This window comes from Tiliqua scincoides, chromosome 2 (assembly GCF_035046505.1).
Source record: "Tiliqua scincoides isolate rTilSci1 chromosome 2, rTilSci1.hap2, whole genome shotgun sequence".
Lineage (NCBI taxonomy): Eukaryota > Metazoa > Chordata > Lepidosauria > Squamata > Scincidae > Tiliqua > Tiliqua scincoides.
In genome coordinates, this window is record NC_089822.1 from 142,094,957 (window position 1) to 142,117,383 (window position 22,427).

Genomic DNA, 22,427 nt, shown 5'->3' on the forward strand with positions numbered 1-22,427 from the left:
GGGACTTCTGCCCAGGTATCCAAGACCAACATCACTGCAGTCCAGTGATAGACTTCTCTTGATCTGCCAAGATAGTTATCTACTTAAGAAGAAAAAGGATTTTACAGCTAACCATATCTAGAGACGTTTAAAAATGGCTAGGACAAAGCAATGCATCACAAAACAGCTCAATGAAGAAAAGGCAGGAGACTCATAGCACAGTCCTACACCAGTCTATTCAGAAGTAAGTTCCACTATGCTCAATGGGACTTACTCCCAGGTAAGTGTGTATAGGACTGCAGCCTTAATTGTGCAAACAGTTAAAAGCCGGATTTAAGCATTGGAAAATATTAAGGACAGGGAATCAATCTATACAGATCTTTAGATCTATGTGGCAACAGTGGCAGATCTGCCATTCAATCAAAGGGGCAAATGCCCCAGGCATGCAGCCTCACATGCCTCTAAGACCAAGCAGAAGCATCTCCGAGGCGCCTGACGAGGATGGAAACTGTGCTTCTGGTTTGGTGGAAGCACAGTTTAAAGCATCGGGGAAGCTCTAGGAGGCTTCATTGATGTGACCTGGAGTTGTGCAAGGCTCCGTGCACTCCAGGTAAGTGCAGGGTCAATTTGCAGGGAGGCCAGCAGCATTCCATGAGGGGTACCATCATGGACCTTTGCCCCGGGGCAGGGAGGTCCGCCACTGTGTAGCAATGCCCTAAATTCAGTTGACATTTAAGAAGCAAATCTGGTCTTACCCATGTATAGAATTCCATCTGAACTGCGGCACGGAGATGCTTGAACTAGCTCAGGAATGGTGAATGGCAATTTCTAGAAAACAAATATTAATTTTAGCCACCTTATTTTCATAAATAGTATTTAATGTGATTTGTGAGGAAAATGAAAATCAGCAAACTTCATTCTAGTGTTTAGGTCTGTAGTGTTCAGGCTGTAGTGTTTAGGTCAATTTGAAGTGCTTTGGGCTGGCCTATGAGTAGTTTCATAAACAGTCTGTATCTGCCTGGCATCATGTGATGTGACAAAGTCTTATATCAGTGAAGCAGCGGTATTTATTTTTTGCCATTATAACAAACTGCACTGAAAGAAAGGGCAAGGATGAACATGAGAAAAAAATATCAAAATTCAGATATTGCAACTGTTCCTGAATGCCTGCAGTCTGTACTTCTTTTGCTTTATTTGCTCTTCCATTCCTGGTTGGTGAAGTAGATAGAGAGAGAAACACTGAACCCTTTCTCAGTCACCTGATGTGAGTGGTCTTAGGAAACCCACTGGAGAACAGGTGGCCTACAGGAAGGTAATTAAAAATTATTTTTACTTGCCTCTCACTGGCTGTTTGATCACCCTCCACCACCCAGTATTGCATGCAGCACACAATCCAAACTATCCAAACACAATCCAGCACACACAAAACTATGGTAGGACTGAGCTGAGATTTGAGCTAAGACAATCAAGGAAGAATGAGCATGGTCATATCATGGATGTGGTTACATAATTTAACAGCCAATATGCACCATACTAGAAAAACAGAATTGTCTTCTTATCATATTTAAGACTTCAAAATAAACCCCACCAATTACAATATGTGAAATGGCTTGCTGGGCTCTAATACGGATTTCAGTATAAATGCTTGGGCAAGTCAAGATGGGACTCAGATTCTAGTGACTAATGGAAGGTACTGAAACCAGAAGAATAGCAACTCTAGGATGTTGAATATGATGCATCTGTGAATATGCTAAAAATATAACTATGGAGAAAAAAATCCTTAAAATGTTAAAAGTCACAGCCATCCCAGGTTTGAACTTCCAGACCTATGAGGAGGGTACAGGCTATTCATACTCCACAGAAGCATAATATGTCAACAGCGAACTGTGAATCTTCCCAAGAAATCTGTGACAGGGCAAGAAAATATTGAAATAATAGGTACAATTTCAGACTCCTTGATAACACAGAGTGATTTTTTTTTAACCTTCTCATGGGAAGACAAAAAGAAATGTTGCACAATTGCTATCCCCAGGATCATCATGTTCTTCAAAGGCCTAGAAGAATGCCTTCCACTCTGTCATTTTTATCTACAAGTTAAAAGGCAAGAGAGATCAAGAAACACTGTGTTCGATAGAGGCTGCCACCTACACAACAGGCAAAAAAAGTGTATTAGTTACAACTATGACTTTTGGAGCATTCAGGAGGGAAAAAAAGTTATAAAAGTTAACATTTCAAGAGGAAGTCATAACAGCTTCAGGAAAAGAAACTTTGCAGGAAGCCAATATTTATCTCTATTTCATCACAAAACCGTAGCTCTTAAGCAACTGTGCAACGAACATCTGAAAAGAGGTCAGATTGTGCCAATTTAATATTTCGTGTACTCTGAAAGGAGAGAACTACTGAAGCATCTTGTACTGAAATTAATACTGAACCCAATCAAAAAAAAACTCCACCATTTTTCCCGGAAGAGGTTAGATTTCTTGATAGAGGTGCAGAATTGCCGGATTCTTTCAGGTAATAATTAAGTGCCTTGTATTTTATATCTTCCTCAAAAGGATGCTCCAAGGACTAATTAATCTCTTTCCAACGTGCATGTACAATATAACTGGAAAATAATCTAAAGACACTTGACTATTAGGCTTATCAGAAAGTCAAAAAGGTTTACCGGATGCTCACAAGAAACTTTATAAATTATTCATTGACACCACCCAATCAGCAGTCTAGTAATCTAGACAAGCAAATATCACAACATGGGTATCTCCATTCCTGGAATTAATGTCTTAAAGTTGGCACCAGCACTTAACAAGTTTATTAGCCAAGTGCCCAAGTCGTGCACTGGTTCTGGTAAACACAAGAACTCTGCCTGCATAAATGTACAGTGATCTGGGAAATTGGGGATAGAAACACCTACACCCTTTTGCAATCTGATTATCAATTAACCTGTTTGATGCCTAAAAGAAAGAGCAAATTACATTAGATTTATTAGTGAGTCTGCTCCTTTAAGAAGAAAAAAATATTGCACTCCCAAATTATTATATATGCATTTGCTGCACATCTTCCATTCACAGCAGTGGGTGAGTTCACATGTAATATCAATCCATAATTTGACAGTCCTCAAGTCCCTCCACTCTATTCCTCCTTCTCCCTGCACATTCTGATTCAGTATCCGACTTCTTGGTTTGGGCAATGGTTACCTTTAATTATATCTGAACCAGTTAACTACGACTTATGCTGGCCCTCTAAACTGGAATTGGAACCCCATTTCAAAACTGTGGTTTCTGAATCTGATTTGGGGGGCAAGGTCAAACAAAAATATAACCACAAACCAGAAGCAGCCCAAGCCCAAAGCACACCTGAAGTATATAGGGCTGGTCACCACCAACTTTTTTGAGGGGTGCAAGCATCTTAGTGCACATGTGTTGCCTTCCCCTCTTCCAGATTGCTCTCCCACTGCCAGCCTGCTGCCTCCCCAACCCACCACCTGAAGTGGCAGATTCACTCTGACTCATGGACAAGCCAACCCTGCTGCAAGTTATGGTTTCTTGAACAAGAAAAGCAGGCCAGGAATTAGAGCATACAAGGGGACCAGAAAGGACACAGGACGTGAGGATGCCAAGCCATTGTCTGGTATTACATGTGAACTGGATGACTGTCTTGAAGTGTTAGAAAACTAAGAAGCTACTTAGGAGTTTCCCAGAGAATCTCTAGTGTAATTAAGGGCTCAATCCTCTCCAACTCTCCAGAACCGATGTAGCTTCAGTACAGCCTCAAGGTAAGAGAACAAAGGTTGCCTTACCTTGAGGAGGTCTCCATTACTGCCCTCCCACCTCAAGATGCAGCACACACCACATTGGCATGGCTGCATCTGCACTGGAAAGTTGGGCAGGACTGGGTACCCAATGGGACTCGCATGTAAGTGTGTATAGGATTGCAACCCCACACATCTGTTTTTATTTTTGCTGTAGGAGAAGACTCATCTAGTGAACTAGGCTTACTATAAAATTAGCTTTGTTTATCTCTGAAAGCTCTTTGCATCACCTTAAAGAAAGTGGTGCTAATTAAAAAAAAAACCTGGAATCAATTTAAACAACTACTTAAATGAACAGAAAGTATTATTCCATCAACACTGTTTAGTGTTCCAGACAAAGATTACATTGTTCAATAATTGCTGATGTAAAAGATTGTAAGGGATCCAGGGAAGCACAATGAACATAAGAACAAGGACCCAGCAGTCATCTCCAAGCTGCAATTTTATCCCTTAGCTAGGAACTCACTGTGACTGCTAAATCTGGGTGGAATACATTGCATGGGTATTGCAGACACAATAACAGTGATCTTAAAGTGTCTTCCACAGGAGCTTCTACAGAATCCGAGAGATTCTGTAGTGAAAAAACCACCAATGTCAAACAAGCTGCCTGTAGCACGTTCAATGAACCTCTCCAATGGGCATGTTCTAGAGTGCATTTGCAGTTCTGAGAGTTATAGCAGGCCTGGCCATCACTGTGCACAAACTGACAGTGTGGACTAGAACAAGTGCCAGGCCTCAATTACATAAGACAGCAGCACATTTTCAAATGCAGGTTTGCACATATCATGTGTGAAGCAGGTGCGTGTGCTCCATGTGCAGCATGGAGGGGGCTGATTTAACGGCAAAAGATGAAAGGTGCAGACTCCTCCCACTAGGCAATTTCTACCAATCAGGTTGACTTCCAGTATTGAGGGGGAGCAGGATGGAGAATAAGCTGAAGGAGGGAAGGTAAAGCTCATCACCCATGCCTGCATACCCATTTTGATCTTTAAAATTGGACTCTTTACTCGCCCCTTTGTATGTGATTAGGGAAGATATGCAACTATTGCCATCACATGTCTTGTTGGCCTCAGAATTCTCTGCAATGTGCAGATATCTCACAGTAGCCAGACTGAGACGGAAAGATTTTCCTGAGGACAAAAATGGACAGTGCCCATAATATCACTGGCAATGAGCAACAAACTGCTTTAGAGAACTCATTTAGAGTTTCATTTTAGCATTACTTTAAAAAAAAAAAACACCTGAAAGACAACAAGAATGCTACTCCTCCTAGATCACTAACGCTCCATCAATTTATGAACTTAAAATATTTTTCACTTTAAAAATTAGTTCTTTTAAGTCTATGCATGCTCCTTCACCAGAACTAGATTACATCCTCCCCGCCCCCCAGGTTGTTTGTTTTTAACACTACAAGTTAGAAACAGACGATCCCCTGGCAGAAAGTATATACTCTCAGCAGCAAGACTAGCTTTCAAGCATTAACAGAAAGGCATGGCTTTTGTCATCAGCTAAAGCTTTGCCTCTCATTCAGTGGGAACGAAACAGCTATTGTCTGATCAAATTATACGTACAGTCAAACCTTCATTATGCTTGCCGCCAAGTGTGTATAGACTGCCATCATTTGGGTCGGGAAGAAATGCTGGCCTAGGAGTTAAGTGATTAAAACAATAATTAAAGTATTGCACTGTGAAAAGAGGAAGAACAATCATATGCAGGACTTGATTCCCAATGAATGCAGCAGCTTGCTTTAAGAAAAGAGATCTTATGGGTTTTTCTTTTAAAAAGGAAAATAAAAGGGAAACGTGAAGTACATATTTACTTTTAACTTGACACAGCTGAGAGCAGAAACAAAAACAAGTCTCAAGCCCCAATTAGACTCAACAGTAGCACATTTTTGTAAATGCAGGCCTGCTCTAATCATGTAGAAAGCAAACAGTATGCATGTGGCGGGGGGGGGGGGGTGTCAGATGTAGAGAGGAAAAAGTGAATGGAGCAACCTGGGCTTTTCAATCTATTTTAACAGAGGAGGGAAACAACTGAGGCAATGTTGCTCCTAGCTGACCCCACAGTAGCCTGCGCTAATGGTAGTTATCGTGTTTTTATTGACCCTGCTCAGGTGCCTTTAAAAGCAGTTTGACATACAGAAGTTCAGAAGGTGATGTTTTGCAGGCATGGAGATAAGGGGTTGGAGAAAGCTTCACTTGCATAATTGCTCTGTCAGGCTGCTGTTAACAAGCATAGACTCGGGGTCAGCAAAATGCAGCACTAGCTAGCTAGCTATGGGATATTTGTTTAAATGGAACAACATGACGGCAAGCATCATTGTGTCATGGTTTTTCCCAGCACCTTTGTAAAGGGCTGCAACCCATAAGTATTCTTACAACATAATCTTAAAATGCATTCACTTGGAAGAAACTTTACTGAAATCCATGAAATTCACGTTAAATGTGTTTGGATCAAGTCGTAAAAAAGACACAACCAATCTACTTAAAATGGAAACATGCAGAACATTTACAGAAGCAGAGGGCTGAATGGTGAGTGGAGCTCCCCTTAGGGAAAAGAGATTTCCTGCTTTCCCATTCCTGTTAAAAACTTCCTGAGCCCACACCTGAAAAACTTCCCAAGGGGATTCTTAGATTTCTGTGGAATGGGCGCATGGTGTTGTTACTGGAGGGGGGCATCAGAAATCCAGAAACATCCTTGCAGAAATGGAAAATACTTTTGCTCACACAAGAAGCCTTTTGGAACCATACCATGAACCCTGTGGAAAGCTTGTCATTTCATGGCACCAAGTTTGTTTGTGGGTTAAGGGCCAGATCCTATCCAAGTTTCCAGCTCAGGTGCAGCTGTGCCCACAGGGCATATGCTATATTCTGTGGTAAGGAGGCAGTCATGGAGGCCTCCTACAGGTAAGGGAAGGTTTGTTCCCTTTCCTCAGGGCTGCATCAGCACTGGAAAATTGGATAGGATTGGGCCCTAAGTTAGCAGTGAAATGATGTCAAGAGTGAATCTGCCTCCCTCTTCCAGCATAAGCATTTCCACTATAAAACAAAACTGCATATGCACCAGATCATGGCAAAATCAGCCATGTGAACACTCTGATGTTTTTGCCCATCTCCTCTCCAGGAGTATCCTAAAAAAAAAATTAGCTTTTGCATACATTTATCTTGCTGGATTAATGGTCTTTGAATCAGCTATTTGAAACAAATCAACAGCTTCCTTTTAATATGAAGATGCCTGTATTTATCAAAGTCTTCAGCTCATAATTGGAAAACCAAGCTGACAACTGCAGTAATCAATTTGGCAGGGGGAATAAAAGAAAGCAGACTTACTCTTCCACATGTATTGGCACTTGTAGTACAGGATCTGCACAAAACAGAGAGAGCAAAAAGTTAGGGTCCAAGCAGTTAAGCATCCTGATCTCACATCAAGCTTGCAGTCCCAGATACAGCAGCCGCCGCCACCTTCTTCACAGAGATATCAAGATCTGGAGGGGTCACAAAAACTAAAAGTTTGTATGGACCACATTCAAATAACAGCAAGAACCTGTTAATCCAACCATTTCTTGACTATTACACTCTGCCTGCTTCAGAACAGAAACCATGCTAAACTGGAGGCCCCACTATACTACAGTTACCTGGGAGTTTCCTGGCCTCAAAAGTTATTCTGTCTTGCACTTTCCTTGCTTACGTATAGCATTTGTTACCTTTGCTGTTCTTATTTCTCCCATCTCTACATTGCACCGTTATCCTTGACTTCAGTTTTTTCCCCTCAGGTACTCCTTCTCCCCATAGTCTAAATTTAGATTACAAGTTCTTTGGGACAGCAACTTGCCTTTGTGTTATTCAGGGAAAGCATTATGTATGCTGATTGAGCTACACAAATAAAAATAAGAACACTGCAATTCTCTAGAATTGACATTATTTCTTCACAAGGTTTTTTGCATTCTGTATTGTCTTCCCAGCTTTTTCCGGAACCGATCTGCAGTGAGAGTTTTGGACTTAAAATGCCACGACAGAAGCAACCTGTCCAGTGTGGACTGGTAAAGTACTCTGGAGACTTCTCCCTGCAACTGGTCCTTTAACAAGCAATGTCCTCCCTGACCTTTTCTTTGGAAGGAGCTTCTGCTTCTCACCTTCTACCCCTTTTATCAGTTTCCTATGTTTACCTGAATGGCTGCTATGTTCCTTAACTGGTCATTAATTAGTCTAGGCAATGTACCCAGCAACTTCCCTCTTTTCAGTCAAAGAAAACGGCTTTTAAATGTTTTTGTTTTAATGCTACAATCTTCAGAAATAAAGTAAAATGGGTATGGTCTATAGCTCAGTGATTGACTGTGTTCTGCATGTAGAAGTCCTGGGTTCAGTCCCTTGGATCTCCAGTTTCTAAGCAGCAGATCCCAGTAAACAACTCTGCCTGAGGCTCAAGAGCCATTTACATAGTCATAATAGAGAATGCTGGGAAAGATGGCCTGACCTGGTATTAAGGCAGCTTCATATGTTTATATTATGCTCAAATAAAGCATCGTTTTCAAATTGGAAACAGGAACTGACTAACTATGGACTGATTCAGTAATCTCATATGAGTGAACAGGAAGCCACTTCAAAAGAAAGGGGCAAGGAAAAGACCGTTCATTTGTTAATGCCTGGGGTCAGTGGGATTTTTGCTGAATGGAATTTACTTCTGAGCAAGCATACATCAGGCTCTTGTCTGCAGGGATGGGCTTTCCAAGACTGCTATATAGAGCAGCGATTCTCAAATTCTCCAGGAGCTTGAGCCCCGTGATTGCCTGGATCGCACCACTTTCAAGGGGCGCAGGGTCCCCTGAAGCATGCAAACTGTCAAAATAACCACTGTGACCCACTTCCAGTTTCGTGACAGAAAACTGGAAGTGAGTTGCGATTATTATTCTGAGTGTTTGTGTGCTTTGGGGGGGCCCTCCGGAGGCTGGCATGGGGCTCCCCGTACCCCTGAGAGCCTGCTGCAACCTCTGGTGAGTGTAGGAGAGCCCCTGCACCCTTCAAAAGCGGCGCAATCCAGGCAATTGCATCACTCTATTCCCCCCTCCTCTGCAAGAACTTACAGCAGGGTTCTGTTCCCAGAATTTATGTAGATAGCAAAAATCGAATTAAAGCATATCCATTAAAAAAACAATGTCCCTTTGCTAGGCAATTTAAAAACAGCCTTGCTGACCTTTGTGATGTAAGACAGAGGCATTAGGCAGACAATCCATCAATCAGTCTCTTTCCAGGTACTTAGAAAGGCTTCACTCCAAGCCAGCGACCCCTCCCTTCACCCAGGGCGCAGCGCTGGGAAGGAATGCAAAGTTATTATCTTTCTTTCACTTGCTCAGGGGAAGGGAGGGGTTGCTTGCTTTGGAATGAAGCTGTTCTAAGTGCCTGGAGAGAGAATGACTGATGGATTGTCAGCCTCTCTCGCATTAACGAGGCTATTGTTGAAATACATTTTTCCTTTGATTGAAAGGGCCCTTCTCATTGTGTTGAGATAAAACCATGGGTGAAAAATCCATGGATAATTAGGTTATACCTGTAATCCTAATCTAAAGAGAAACTTGTTTTCTTTTCACTTAAGTCTATGAGAAGGAAAGCAGAAATGTTATTTTTCTTTTATTTAACTGCATGCATTTCTATAACCATTTATTTGGAGTATGACCCACTGAGCTGAAAGGGGTTTGCTTCTTAATATGCACAGGACTGGGCAGCACAGTTGATTGTTCCCCAAGAACAATTTTCCCCAGCTTCCGCCTGTGCTCTTGCTAATAGCTATACAAGTCTGAATTGCATCTGGTCAGTTTCTACTGCTTGCAAGTGGAAAACATGCTTAAGGCATGCACACCTGTAAGGAATAATTCTACGAGTACTGAAAATAGAGAGAAAGAAAAAAAGAAAGACCTTTGGTTTCAGCAGATTGAAACAGCAGTACAGTGAATAAAGAAAACAGATTCACATGCCACCAATGTCTCACACAAACAAAATGATGCAAGATCAAAGAAACAAGAGAACAAGCCATCCTCTCACAGAGAGGCTCTGTGCTGCTTTGCACAAGATCCTTCTTCCCACATAAAAGACAGTTCCCTTCTTTCTCAGGCAGGGCTTAACAGACAAAATTTCCACCACCACTATATCCCCGACATACAGAAAGCCACACTTGTTCAATTTTGCTTGTCAAACTGTTTAAAGGTCTAAACCATGTACATGGTTCTCTGTTGGAAAACAAACACCTGAAGAGCAATGAACACACAAGCCTATTTTGCCATGCGCACACAGAGCACAGCCGGTGACCTACTCTGCCTGTTCACTATCTGAGCAAAACAGACAGTGGTGGCATTTGTCTCACATTGAGCGCAGTTTTCTTATAAAATTTTCTTACATGAAAGGGCCATATAGGAAACCGTCTTAAGCATGAATTGTCAATCTTTACAAACCCAGGATCAGTTTTCATCCCAACCTGCAAAACAGGACCTGATTTTTTTAAAAAAGTTTTAAGCTACCATATATGTCAATTTGTTTCCTCTTTAAATGCCCCCCTTTCTTTCTTTAAAAAAAAATAACAATCCCCTTCTTTCCCAAATGGTGATGGTGCAACAACTCATCTAAGATCAGACTACAAATTGGTCCCGGTCCTGCCAGCTGGCACTGAAAGAATGCAGAAGAAGAGCAGCAGAAGCTCCTTTCCTAAGTCACGCAAGCAGCTTCCAGCACAATTCAGACATTTATTTCCCCTTGGCTCATTACTCTTGAGAGGTACAGAAACTGTGTGAACCTAATCTCTATGGCAGTGGTTTTCAAACTCTCAGGGAAGTCTGAGCCGCTCTAAGTCCTTGCGGGGGTGGGGGGATGGCAGCAATGTGATCCCCAGGATCATGCTGCTCAGGGGGCTGCAGGGGCTTGGCTGTACTTACCAGAGCCTCCTGCAGCCTCCCGGGGATGCGGGGAGCCCTGTGCAACTGTCTGCAGGGCTTCCCAAAGCTTAAGAAGTGAAAGTGGAGCGATTGTGCTCCACCTCTGCAAAACTGGAAGTGGAGCATGATCGCTCCACTTTCACTTCTTAAGCTTCGGGGAGCTCTGCAGACAGTTGCACAGGGCTCCCAGCATCCCTGGGAGGCTGCAGAAGGCTCTGGTAAATACAGCCAAGCCCCTGCAGCCCCCTGAGCGGCACGTTCCTGGGGAGTGCATCACTGCCTCCTCCCTGTCTCCTCGTTGTCAACACCCCTCAAGGGGGCAGGGGCCAGGGCCCTCAGGCTGGAGAGTCACGATGCCCGAGTTTGAAAAGCCCTGCTCTTTGGGATTGTGCACTCTCACAGAGCCTATGGTTCATACAAGGAAACTATCTGCATGGTGGAAGAAAAGGTCTTGTGCCACTCTTCCACCAGGCTATGTCAGTACCACCCCAGCTGGATGTATGCAGATGTGAAACACGTGACTGACAGCCCTAGCGTAAAGCAGTCCGGAGATACAGGTAGCAACAAGCTGCCAGAGGTCACACTTATGGACTGGTGCACCTATTCAACATAACAACCAAAGTTCTTAATTCCTGTTGCGCACATGACATATCCAAAGTATCATTTGTTTAAGATATTGACACCAGGCAACCCTGCCAAGGAGAAATTCATTAGAACAGTGGTTCTCACACACGTAGCACCAGGATCCACTTTTTAGAATGAGAATCTGTCAGGACCCACCAGAAGTGATGTCATGACTGGAAGTGATATCATCAAGCAGGAAACGTTTTAACAATCCTGCAACAAAAGTTGTATAGGATTGGGCCCATAGTCCCTCAATGAAGAGTTCTTTGCTCCAAACACATGTGGGTTGTGCTTTTTTTTGGTTATTTTAGACTGCTGGTATCAATACCTTTTCCTCCTGCACCAGCTGGACTTTGGTTCCTTTTCTGTTCTGTGGTGCTGCCTTCTTGGCGAGTTCTTCTAAAGAACAAACATAGCAGCGCAAGATTCATTCTTACATAATTACAGAGGATTTTCAGCATGTAGTTGTAGCATGTGTTAGCATGTGGTGTATACACATGGTAGAACTACATCTATTGTGCAGTTATCTTTATTGGCTGCTTAGTGGAGTGCCTGATTTTGAACAGTGGTGCCAGATGGAATCTATCAATACAGAACCCTTCCTGATAAGGCACTGCCCATCCCCAAGAGTTTGCCATGGATGGTTCCAAAGTAATTTCACGGAATCAATCTCTCCCCCCCCCCCCCATTCTGGTAGATTTTAGAAATCAAGAAGGATTCTTTTTATTTGAATTCTGACACTTTAAGATACCCAAAACTCATGGTTGTTAGTTGTCATCAACAATAAGTGTTAGAAACACACATATTTTAGGAACGATGGAGCTTTGTATCCTAAAGAAAGTCTAAGGAGTGTTAGATTAGGAGGATATCCAGATTAATGTTAAATAATGATGGCTAACAGCCTAATCCTAATGGGCTGTAGCGCTGGCAGAATGTGTGTTCCGCCAGTGCTAACTGCGTAATAAGCAGCACCCCAACAGAGTGCGAAATCATGCACTTCTGGATCCCCAGGGGGGAAGGCTGGAGTTTTCCCATACATGTTGGAGGTTCCTTCTGGATGCACTGAGGTAGGTAGGATGGCAGGGGAGGTGGAACAAGGTGGAAGAGGGCAGAACAGGGCGGGAAGATCAGGTCTGGGAAGGGGCAGGTTTCGCAGCAGCAGTGGACATCAAATCCTAGCCCCATAGCCCCTAGTCGGACTCAATCCTGTGGTAGGGGTCCACATGGATTTGCTAGTGCAGGTTCAAGTAGACTGCCATGCACTGAGGAGAGAACAAATAAGAGAAGAGAATAAATGTTCCCGAATAAGAATATGGATAAGAGAATGAATGTTCCCTTATTCAGAAGAGACTTCCCCAACTGCCCCAGCAGGATGCAGCGGTAGCCATTTTGGCATTGCTGCATTGGTGGAGGGTGAAGAATAGGATTGGGCTGTTAAAGGAACAAAAGGCAGAGTAACCACACTCAATTCATAGTCAACTGAATTTTTAATAAGAAAGGAGGGAATGCATGGTGGGTGGTTATAAAACAATGAGAGAGAAGGTTATAGGTAGTATCTGTGTTAAGTTCTACTTGCGCTAAAGGCACTGCTCAAGGCAAGCAAGCAATTGACTCTAAGCTGTCTTGATGAACTGATTAGGGACAGAAATTTATCAAAAAGGAAACAAGCTGCTCAGAAAGAAAGTTCAAAGATTACCATAAGCAATGGTCATAATAGGCAGCTCTGTCAAGGTGAGCATTTAGGGCTTCCTCTTCCTTTAAGGGTTATGATTTCGCTTGTCATCAGCAACAGACTGAACATCTGAAATATCTAACTCAGGGCCCAGTCCTATCCAACTTTCCAGCACCGGTGCAGCTGCAGTGCAGCCCCAAGGCAAGGGAACAAATGTTCGCTTACCTTGTGGAGGCTTCCATAACTACCCTCACAACACAAGATGCAGCGGAAATCCCATTGTCATGACTACACCAGGGCTGGAAAGTTGGATAGGATTTGACCCTTAGACTTTAAACATCTCCTGGCTAAAAGCCTACTTGATTGTGGCAGGTTATTTTGCCTTTATCACCACATGGTTTGTTTTCCTTAGTCTTCACCTACTGGTAAATACATTTCATTAGATAAGTCTGAAGTTTTGAGAGAGTTAATAATTCCTCTCTGTTCCTCTCCACACAATTCATTGCCCACATACCCCCTAAAAATACAGAAGGCAAGTCTAGACTTAACTGGACAACATTATTTAAATTAATGCCAACAATGACAGCATGCAACTATCTATTCTGCCTTTGGCTGTTCCCATCCTGATTCAAAGCAAGTCATCTGCTGATAATCCCAGCTTCTCCACATCAGTGAGGAAGCTGCATTCTGCTGCTTCCTCCAAGCCAGAAAGGCTTCAAGGTCAACTCTGCAATCCAAGTTCGAGGGGTTACCAACCAGCCTCCCTGAGCCAGAAAACCTTTTGAGGTCAGAGTTGGTATTCCTTACAACTCTTGCTTATCTCGGGATACACACCAAATCCCTACTCCTACTCCTTGTCCCACACTATACCTGCCAATTGTACCTGGCCTGATTAATTGCACCACAGCCTTAGAATAGTCTGGCAAAACAGATAGGTGAAAAAATTCTTCAGCAACAATCAATCAGATGAGATGCAAAAAATTCCTGCCTTGTTCCAGATGGCAAGCACCTAGCCTTAGTCCAGTGGTCCCCAAACTAGTGGGTCGTGACCCAGCAGCCTGAGAACCACTGCTCTTGCCCTTTAAGGGGCAGGGGGAAATCAGTAAAGTGATGCCCAGGATCAGGGCGCTGCAGGGGAAGGGGGGCTGTTTTTAACTAACCTGCTCTTGGGGTACCAAGGATGCAGGGAGCCTCACAGAGCCATCTGTAGGGCTCCCTGCAGCTTGCAGAATGTAGAAAAACCGATTGTGACCCACTTCCGGGTTGCAATTGTGAAACTAGAAGTGTGTCACAATCTTTATTTTACATTCTACAAGCCATGGGGAGCCTTGCAGAAGTCCCCGCAGGGCTCCGTGCACCCGCTGGACACTGGCAGCGGGTAAGTAAAGTTAAAAACAACCCCCTTCCCCTGCAGCAGCACGATCCTGGGAATGTCTGCTTTCTACCCTGCCCCCACAAAGACTTACCCTGGCTCTTGAACTTCCAGAGAGTTTGAGAACCAGCGTCTTAGACTATTCCAATGGCAGGGTAGGAGGGGGCTGAAAATGGGTTCAAAGCACACTAAGCTGCCCACTGATCAGGACCAGCATCCCTAAAACCCCCATTTTATCCATTCAGTTTGATTCTTGGCGACTTAATAGGCGAGAGCTCTCTATGTAAAAGTTGCCAAGAGTTGGATATGACTGAATAGATAAAACACACAACCACACTGGGTGTTAGGGTGATGAAAATCTCCTGCCCTGTCTCATGTGAGAGGATCAGGACAAAGGCCCCCTGCCTCTGTAAGGATGGTGGAGGGGCGGTATTAATTCATGAACTCCTAATCATGTTTTCTACCTCCCTCACCACCTGTAATTATTTGAATGGAAGACACTATAGTCCAGGGGTGTCAAACTAAGGCCTGTGGGCCAAATGTGGCCCCTGGAAGCAATTTATCTGGCCCCTGTTATAATTGGGGTCTCCCAGTTTGATAATTGGGCTCTCTCATTTCTTGAAAATAGGAACAAGATTTGCACATTTTCTCTTCTGTCATTTGCAGCTAATGAGTTTCTATGTGAGAACAAAGTGCTTATTTCTGGTCACCATCTTCTTAATGATGTCACTTCTTGCTTAATGATGTCTTTTCCGGTCCTCAGCAGGCACCATGAATGCTAACTTCGGAGCACTGTATGAAACAAGTTTGACACCCCTGCTCTAGTCTAGGCAAACATCCCTTGATCATTTTAGTTGATATTTTTTGTACCTTCTCCAACTCTTTTTAGATAAGGTAAACAAAACAACTAAATGATTTACATAATAGTATTAAGGTACTTTCTCTTTTACTTTTATTCTCTTCTATTAACAATTCCCAACATGGATTTTGCTTCTTTTGTTATCAAGGTATACTAAGATAGCATTTTTATCCATTTCATTTTGGAATGAGTGTAAAATAAATGAAATGGAATAAACACATCCCTCACTTTCCGAGTACAAGAATTATTGATGCAAAGTCTCTTTCCATTCCAGAAGACTTTTTAAAATACTTTCACCCTAAAAGTATTTTAATCGGGAATTTCTAGAAACAATTACTGTCGAGTCTGGTTTGTATGTAGATCAGGGGTGTCCATAATTACATAAATTAATGTATTAGAGATGGATCTTATGTAAGATGGATCTTATATGAATGAATGAAGGTCTTGCAATAGCTCAAGGCCTATAAAAGGCCTTGCACAAAGCAAGGCTGGCCTTTCTTTCACTGCCACTGCTGCATCACACATGTGAAACAGCAAGCAGTGGAGGGAGCCCTCATCCCACAGCTAACGCAAGAGGTCAAACAGTCACTCTCATGCTGAGAGCAGTTGCATTGGGCCAGCATGAGCTCCAGCAAGTCTCCGGAGGACCAGAGGCTCATTTGAGACTGGGAGCCCCCCGTGGGCTGAATTGGGAGTCCCTGAGGGCCACAAGTGGCTACTGGGCCGGGGTTTGGGCACCCCTGATGTAGATGGATGAAGAAAAATTTGAGGTACAAGAACTCTAATGTGGATGTCAGTATGTGGATTTCCTTAATTAGGATGAACTAAAATGACACAAAGTTTTGAAAAAGCTTCGTCATTTTGATTCATCCTAATGAAGGTTTATCTAGATTGTGACTGAGGTTTTTCAACATGGCTACCTACAACTCCTGCAAATTTTCCTTATCGAACACCATCAAACATGGATCAGAGATGAAGCAAAAGACAGACAGAGAACAGATAGGTATACACAGAAGATGCTATATAAATATTAGTTGTAGTAATAAGGTAGTACTGCCGTTTATGCATTTTCTATGAACCCATAAAGCTGCCTTATACTAGGTCAGGCTCTGCATGCAGCACTGTACTGCCCACTGTGACAATCAAGGACTTGGGTTTCTTATGTTCTTATGGCCTTTCCACTCCTCCTTGTCAGCAGAGATGCCAGGGACAGAATCTGGGCCCTTCTCCATGGAAAGCATGGACTGTGCCACAGAGCCCATCCCCATTACATCCCTACTTCCCATTATAGAGAAGTTTCTTGAGGCAGCAATACAGGTCCAGCCTATTTATACATGGATTTTTTATTCACGGATTTGACACAAGGGGAAAAATGCATCCTTTTAAAATCAGTTTAAAAAACTGAACAGTCCTTTAACAGCCTCGTTAATGAGAGAGAGAGGGCAGCTGGCTGACAATCCATCAATCCTCCTCTCTCCAGGTGACCCCTCCCTTCCCCCTGAGCATGTGAAAGAAAGATGGTCACTTTGCACTGGTGAAGGGAGGGGCTGAGTGAAGCTTTCTAAGTGCTTGGAGGAGGACTGATTGATGGATTGTCTTCTTAAGGACTCTTATCTTACATCACAAAGGTCAGCAAGGCTGTTTTTAAATCACAAAGGAGCAAAGAAACTTTGTTTTTTAAATTGATTTGCTATAGTGCGTTTTTTGCCATCCACATGCGTGCTTGGAAGGGAATAATGAGGCTCAACCTATATGTTCCAAATCTTTGTAACCCGTTTCTATACTTATCATTAAAAGAAAAACGTTACTGTTTTCCCAGTACTGATGCCCAAGGTTCCTTGTTTTCTGTATTTCAAGTATCACTCAACTTGAAAGATTCCTGCCACAAGGCACTCTTTGCCTGTTTATTACACATCTGCTCTGTAATTCACACATTTTGTTAACCTTGTCTAGACAAATACAAGCATGTGTCAGAAACTTCTACAGTAATCATTCAAGATTACAAGCTTTCAAGGAACTGGAGCCTCTGAAGTATAGATGAAAATAATTTCTTTCACTTAATATAACACAAGGGTAACCGTACAAAATTGCCCTGAGCAAGCTTGTATATGGCCCTCTTTCTCAGATTAAATGGTTTATTAGCATGACTTTAGGTTAACTTGTATGTTCCAGTTTGCATGATGTGATGGCTTTGGTTGTCACTCCTCTATAATGGGATCCCAGTGGAACTGTGTCATCTGAAAAACAGGCCAATACACAATGAAGTTCACAGCCATCATGTCTTCAGAAGCTAGTCTTTTAGCAAATCGCCTAAAGCATCCACAGGAGCAGCTCTGAACAGGGAAAAAACTGGGTCTTCATATTCCACTCTTTAATGTACACATTAAATGTGTAACAGCCTATCCTCCATACCTACTTTACCCAGGCTTCGCGCACTGGAGAGGACACTCTGTTCCAGAACCACCATTCAGAGCGTGACACCATAGTCTTCCGAGACTGAAGGATGCCAACTCAAAAAAATGTACACATTGCAAAGCGTGTTCTGACAGTCCACTTTTACAGGCCAACAACCACCATTATTATGGCCAAAAACTTTACACACAGGTTCCTTTTCAAAGTTTCTTATTATCAGGAACACAGAGAGAATCAATGTATTGCCTTAAACTAAACGCTGAATTTCAGGTTTATCAGGGAATACCTAGAACAAGATTTATTTGCTTTCCACCAGGGCAGATAATGTCAAAAGGTCAAAAGATCAGAGTAAAAAAATTTCCCCCAATCCCAGTTACCACATCCTCTGCCAAGCATAGAAACTGGTTTGACACTGTCCTTTAGTCCAACCACTATGTGGCCATGGGGGCTCATTCTATTCCATGTTTTTCCAGTATTTGAAGCCTTTACAAATTAAACGTGCTGCAGCCTGCATAACCCCATCCTGTATTTGTTCTTTGTTCATGTGGATAGTATGTTGGGAATTGGCTTGGAAGGGACATTTGTCATAACACTTGTCTTAGTTAAAAACGTTGTTTATTCTTTTGATTGGTTATGAGGTGACTTCCAAAGTGTCTCAACTTGCCTCAAGCTTCAGGAGCTTCTGCCTTCCTCATAAAAAAATTCTATGTACCAGCCATTCATTAACCACAGTTGTTTTCTCTGTTATTCTCTGGGACATTTTCATAGGGAGAGATTCAATGGGGATCAACAGAGACTGTTTGGTGCCTTTTGAATGAGCTTCTTTAAGAGACTGGGAAGCATGACTCCTGGAATTGTTCCTTATCTAGACAGGAAGGCACACCCTGAGGTGACCATGAGGCTTACCAAAAGCTCCTTGTCCTGTGCAATCCTGCATCAGCCCTTCCCAAGTCAAACCTGACTGCTGGGTCACTGTAAACATTACAGGCAGTTTCTGCCTCACTCGGGTGTCTCAATGCGTTCCAGCACTATATTATATTAACAACACTGCAATCTTTTTTCTCCAAGATGTGCGCCTGAGTACCATGGTGTTCTTTCCCTTCCATTGCTCCTTTGTGAACCCCAAAGCAACTGCTTCAGCTATTGCTTCTCAGCCCCATTTCTCTTTTACATTAACTATTTTCATTTTTTTTAAATTTAGTTTAAAAGAAACTGGAACAACAATGGACCAAGGTAAGAACATAAGAGCCCCACTGGATCAGGCCATAGGCCCATCTAGTCCAGCTTCCTGTATCTCACAGTGGCCCACCAAATGCCCCAGGGAGCACACCAGGTAACAAGAGACCTGCATCCTGGTGCCCTCCCTTGCATTGGCATTCTGACATAGCCCATTTCTAAAATCAGGAGATTGCACATACACATCACGGCTTGAGTGAGTTTGGTCTGGTCTGGTCCAGTTTCTATAAAGATTTGCTTTGTAGTCACATGCTTAATTGACTCCCCTTGTCATACTGCAAAATCATCATGCTTCCATATCATCTCCTAGGTCCAAAAGTATGTTTCATTAGTTTCACTGCTTAAGTTTCCCAAACAACAGTTATATCACTTCTGAATGATATGTATGATATGATAACTATACATGCACTGGTCAAGAATGGGTATAAGCTCAGGCCCCAATTCTAATGATGCACAGCCATTACAGAACAAATGTTCTGGTAGTGCTAGGCACTTTCCAGCTGTCATAAAAGGTGACATAAGCTGGCTGCTGCAACATGCAGCCTGCTTGCATGCCAGCAGACACTGCATGCCCACAAGAGCCACGTAAGATCATGTAGGGAGTGGGAGGGAGCTGAGCAGAATGGGATGAGGTGGGCAGACTGGGGTGGTGACAGAGGCAGGGAGGAGGGTGGATCAGGATTGGGAAGGGGATGGGTTTGGCGGCACTACCATCTTCTAAATCCACTCCCCTTTCCTGTGCTCAATCCACCTTCACAGGTCCAAGTGAACCCACCAGGCCAGCGGGGGTTTGCCCTGAGGAGGCCTCCAGCAGCCAGAAACACCCCACGGGACGCAGTGGGCACCGTGTTGGCACTGCTGCATTGCCTCCTGTGGAGTTATGGTGGACTTGGATATCAGTACTTCATATACTTGAAATTGTTTTAGCATTTTAGAAAAGTATATAATAAAAGCCTATGTAAGGCAGAATAGCTATGTAACATGAAATGATGAAGGCTGCAGTTCTAAGCACACTTATTAGTACTTGTGCCCCATGTGACACCACTGGAACTTACTTCTGAGTAAACATGTTCTAGGATTGCTTAAGAATACCATCCTCTGCATTACTTGCCAGGAAAGGATTGGAAAACAATTCTTCAATTATTTCAATTGAAAAGCTCCCCGTTTTAGAAACTATTCCAAAATGGCTTCTTGCTGATATAAAAATTGCTTCCCAAATCTTTGCATAAAGGAAAAATGTTGATTAAATAAGGTTCATTTTCACTAGAATGCCTGCAATAATGAATTTGAAATTTTAGGCTACAATCCAATACATGCTTACGCAATAGTAAGTTCCATTGAATGCAATTGGCTTTCTTATGTACAATTCTCTATGAGCTTTTCCAAACTTTTTTGGTATTTAAAACTGGAAAGGAAAAATGGTTAGGTGCTTTTGGCCAAATAAAAGAGTGCCATAATTTGCATAAGCTCATACCAGGACAGTCATGTTAAAAAGTACCTCTTACAACTGCAATTTCAAATGAGTAAGTTTAACTAGTAAACTCAGTTCCCATTGTGTCCTGAATCAAGGAGATTTCTGAACATTAACATTAAGACAGAACACAATAATGTTTCTAAAAGTGGTCCTAATTTTATTGACTCAGAATGTTCTTTTCAGCACAGGGATCTGTGGGTTTTACTGCATACGGAAGCAAATGAATGAATATTAGGTAATTTACAATACAATGACTGAGAAGACTGCACACAGATAAGGATCCAGATTATCGCCACAAATGCAATGACATTCTACAGAACTGGATTATCCAGTTTGACTGTTGTAATGTACCAATGATATTTTGCAATAGATTTTCCTTAAAACGAAGAGTGGTAATTTAAGTACCTGGAGTTGCTTTCCATGTCAGTGCTAACTACAAGTTCAATAGCCCATCTCAGTGGAATCTCTTGCATTTTATTATTGTTCAGCTACACCTAACAGTCAAAAGCAGCAATGTGTATAACTTACATAGCAAAACCCAAATGATCCTTCTCCTGTTCTCTTTTTGTACTTAGGTCATTTAAATGAACAAATAAAAATTCTGATAGCATGGTCTCAAATCAAGTCATATTTCCAGGCAAAACATTTTCAACCAATAAAATATTATTGGTTATTTTATTACCAATCTGTGATTGCTAATTTTATTTATATTTAAAATAGAATAATGCAAGCAGTTCAGCAATATTAAGAAAAGCTCCATGATTAACAGGCCAATCCTATCTACACTTTCCTGGGATAACTTTTCAGTTTGGCTGTACTTGTCGTAAGAGGCGACTAAACAGCCACCGGGTAGATGGGACTCGTCAGCCTGGGAAGGCAGCTCATCTGAGAGAAGGAAAAGTCTGATCCCAAACCTCCACTGCCTTGTGGCTACATCCAGTTATGGAAAAGGCTTCAGGAGTCAACCTCGAGGCAAAATCAGGAGCCGGAGTCCCTGAGGCAGTTCGTGGCTGAACACAATCATGTTCTGGCAACTCCTGCGATGCCGCTGGAACCAACCGTATTGGCCTCTGCCTTTCCATTGGACCATTTCAGTGACGTGGAGAGGGGGGATTTGCTACATGGGTAACAGCCTATCCTCCATACCTACTTTACCCAGGCTTCACGCACTGGAGAGGACACTCTGTTCTAGAACCACCATTCAGAGCGTGACACCATAGTCTTCCAAGACTGAAGGATGCCAACAACAAATTTCCTGGGAGTAAGCCCCATTGACTCTAATGGGACTTACTTCTGAGTAGACATGCACAGGATTGGCCTGTAAGTCTCTCTACCAGAAATGGAGGTTTTCTTTATATATGAGTGAAACAGAACTAACCTATTCAAATAGGTTAACTTAATTTAAATGAAAACTTAATTTAAATGAGAACCCTCTTCACACAATATCAGGGGCTAGACTTCTTATCTTTAGTGGGTAAATTTTTTTTTTAAAGGTAAGTTCTTATCTAAGAGGTACAAGGAGTACATCCAGATGGCAGCTTCCCACACGCCTAGTTGGGAAATAGTTACAATATATCTGGGTACACAGAGACTGTACTTGATCAGACACCCATGCAGTAATAAAGCAGTCTGGCACATCAAAACAGCAGAAATCAGAAGCTCCTGGACCAGGGCACCCAAACTCTTAAGTCAGGTCCACCGGGATATGCCTTTATTGCAGACTTCTAGACACAAATCATCACAGTGGTTCCAACCCAGTTCAACATGAAGGGTAATTTCCACTGGAATTACAACCCAATCTGAGCTGCCCGGTGCCCAGGGCTGCTGCGATGCCGCCATTCAACCCCTTCCCTGAGTGAGGTAAGCAGCCCCACAATGGGGCTACTCGACTCTACACCAGCTGTTTAGCTGGCACAGAGTAGGGACGCCTAGTATTGAGCCATGACGCCCGGCTATGGATCCAGCACAGCTGAGCTCCACCGGTCCCATTCCATTCCCTTCACCCACCAAGCCTTCTCCCTGCCCTTCCCCTACCTCTCCATTACCCAGCTCTCCATGTGAATGCCAGG

General features: G+C 42.8%; 1 protein-coding gene across 1 annotated transcript in view; it reads right to left on the reverse strand.

The window, feature by feature from the left end:
- The window catches only part of ERN1 (endoplasmic reticulum to nucleus signaling 1), a 72,685-nt gene that overhangs the window by 21,192 nt on the left and 29,066 nt on the right, over nt 1–22,427 (reverse strand). Inside the window, exons 3-5 of the mRNA XM_066614163.1 lie at nt 7,120–7,153; nt 5,359–5,431; nt 735–807 (exon numbers count right to left, since the gene is read on the reverse strand). Of these exons, the coding sequence (XP_066470260.1) occupies nt 735–807; nt 5,359–5,431; nt 7,120–7,153 (180 nt within the window). The remainder of the gene's footprint in view (nt 1–734; nt 808–5,358; nt 5,432–7,119; nt 7,154–22,427) is intronic.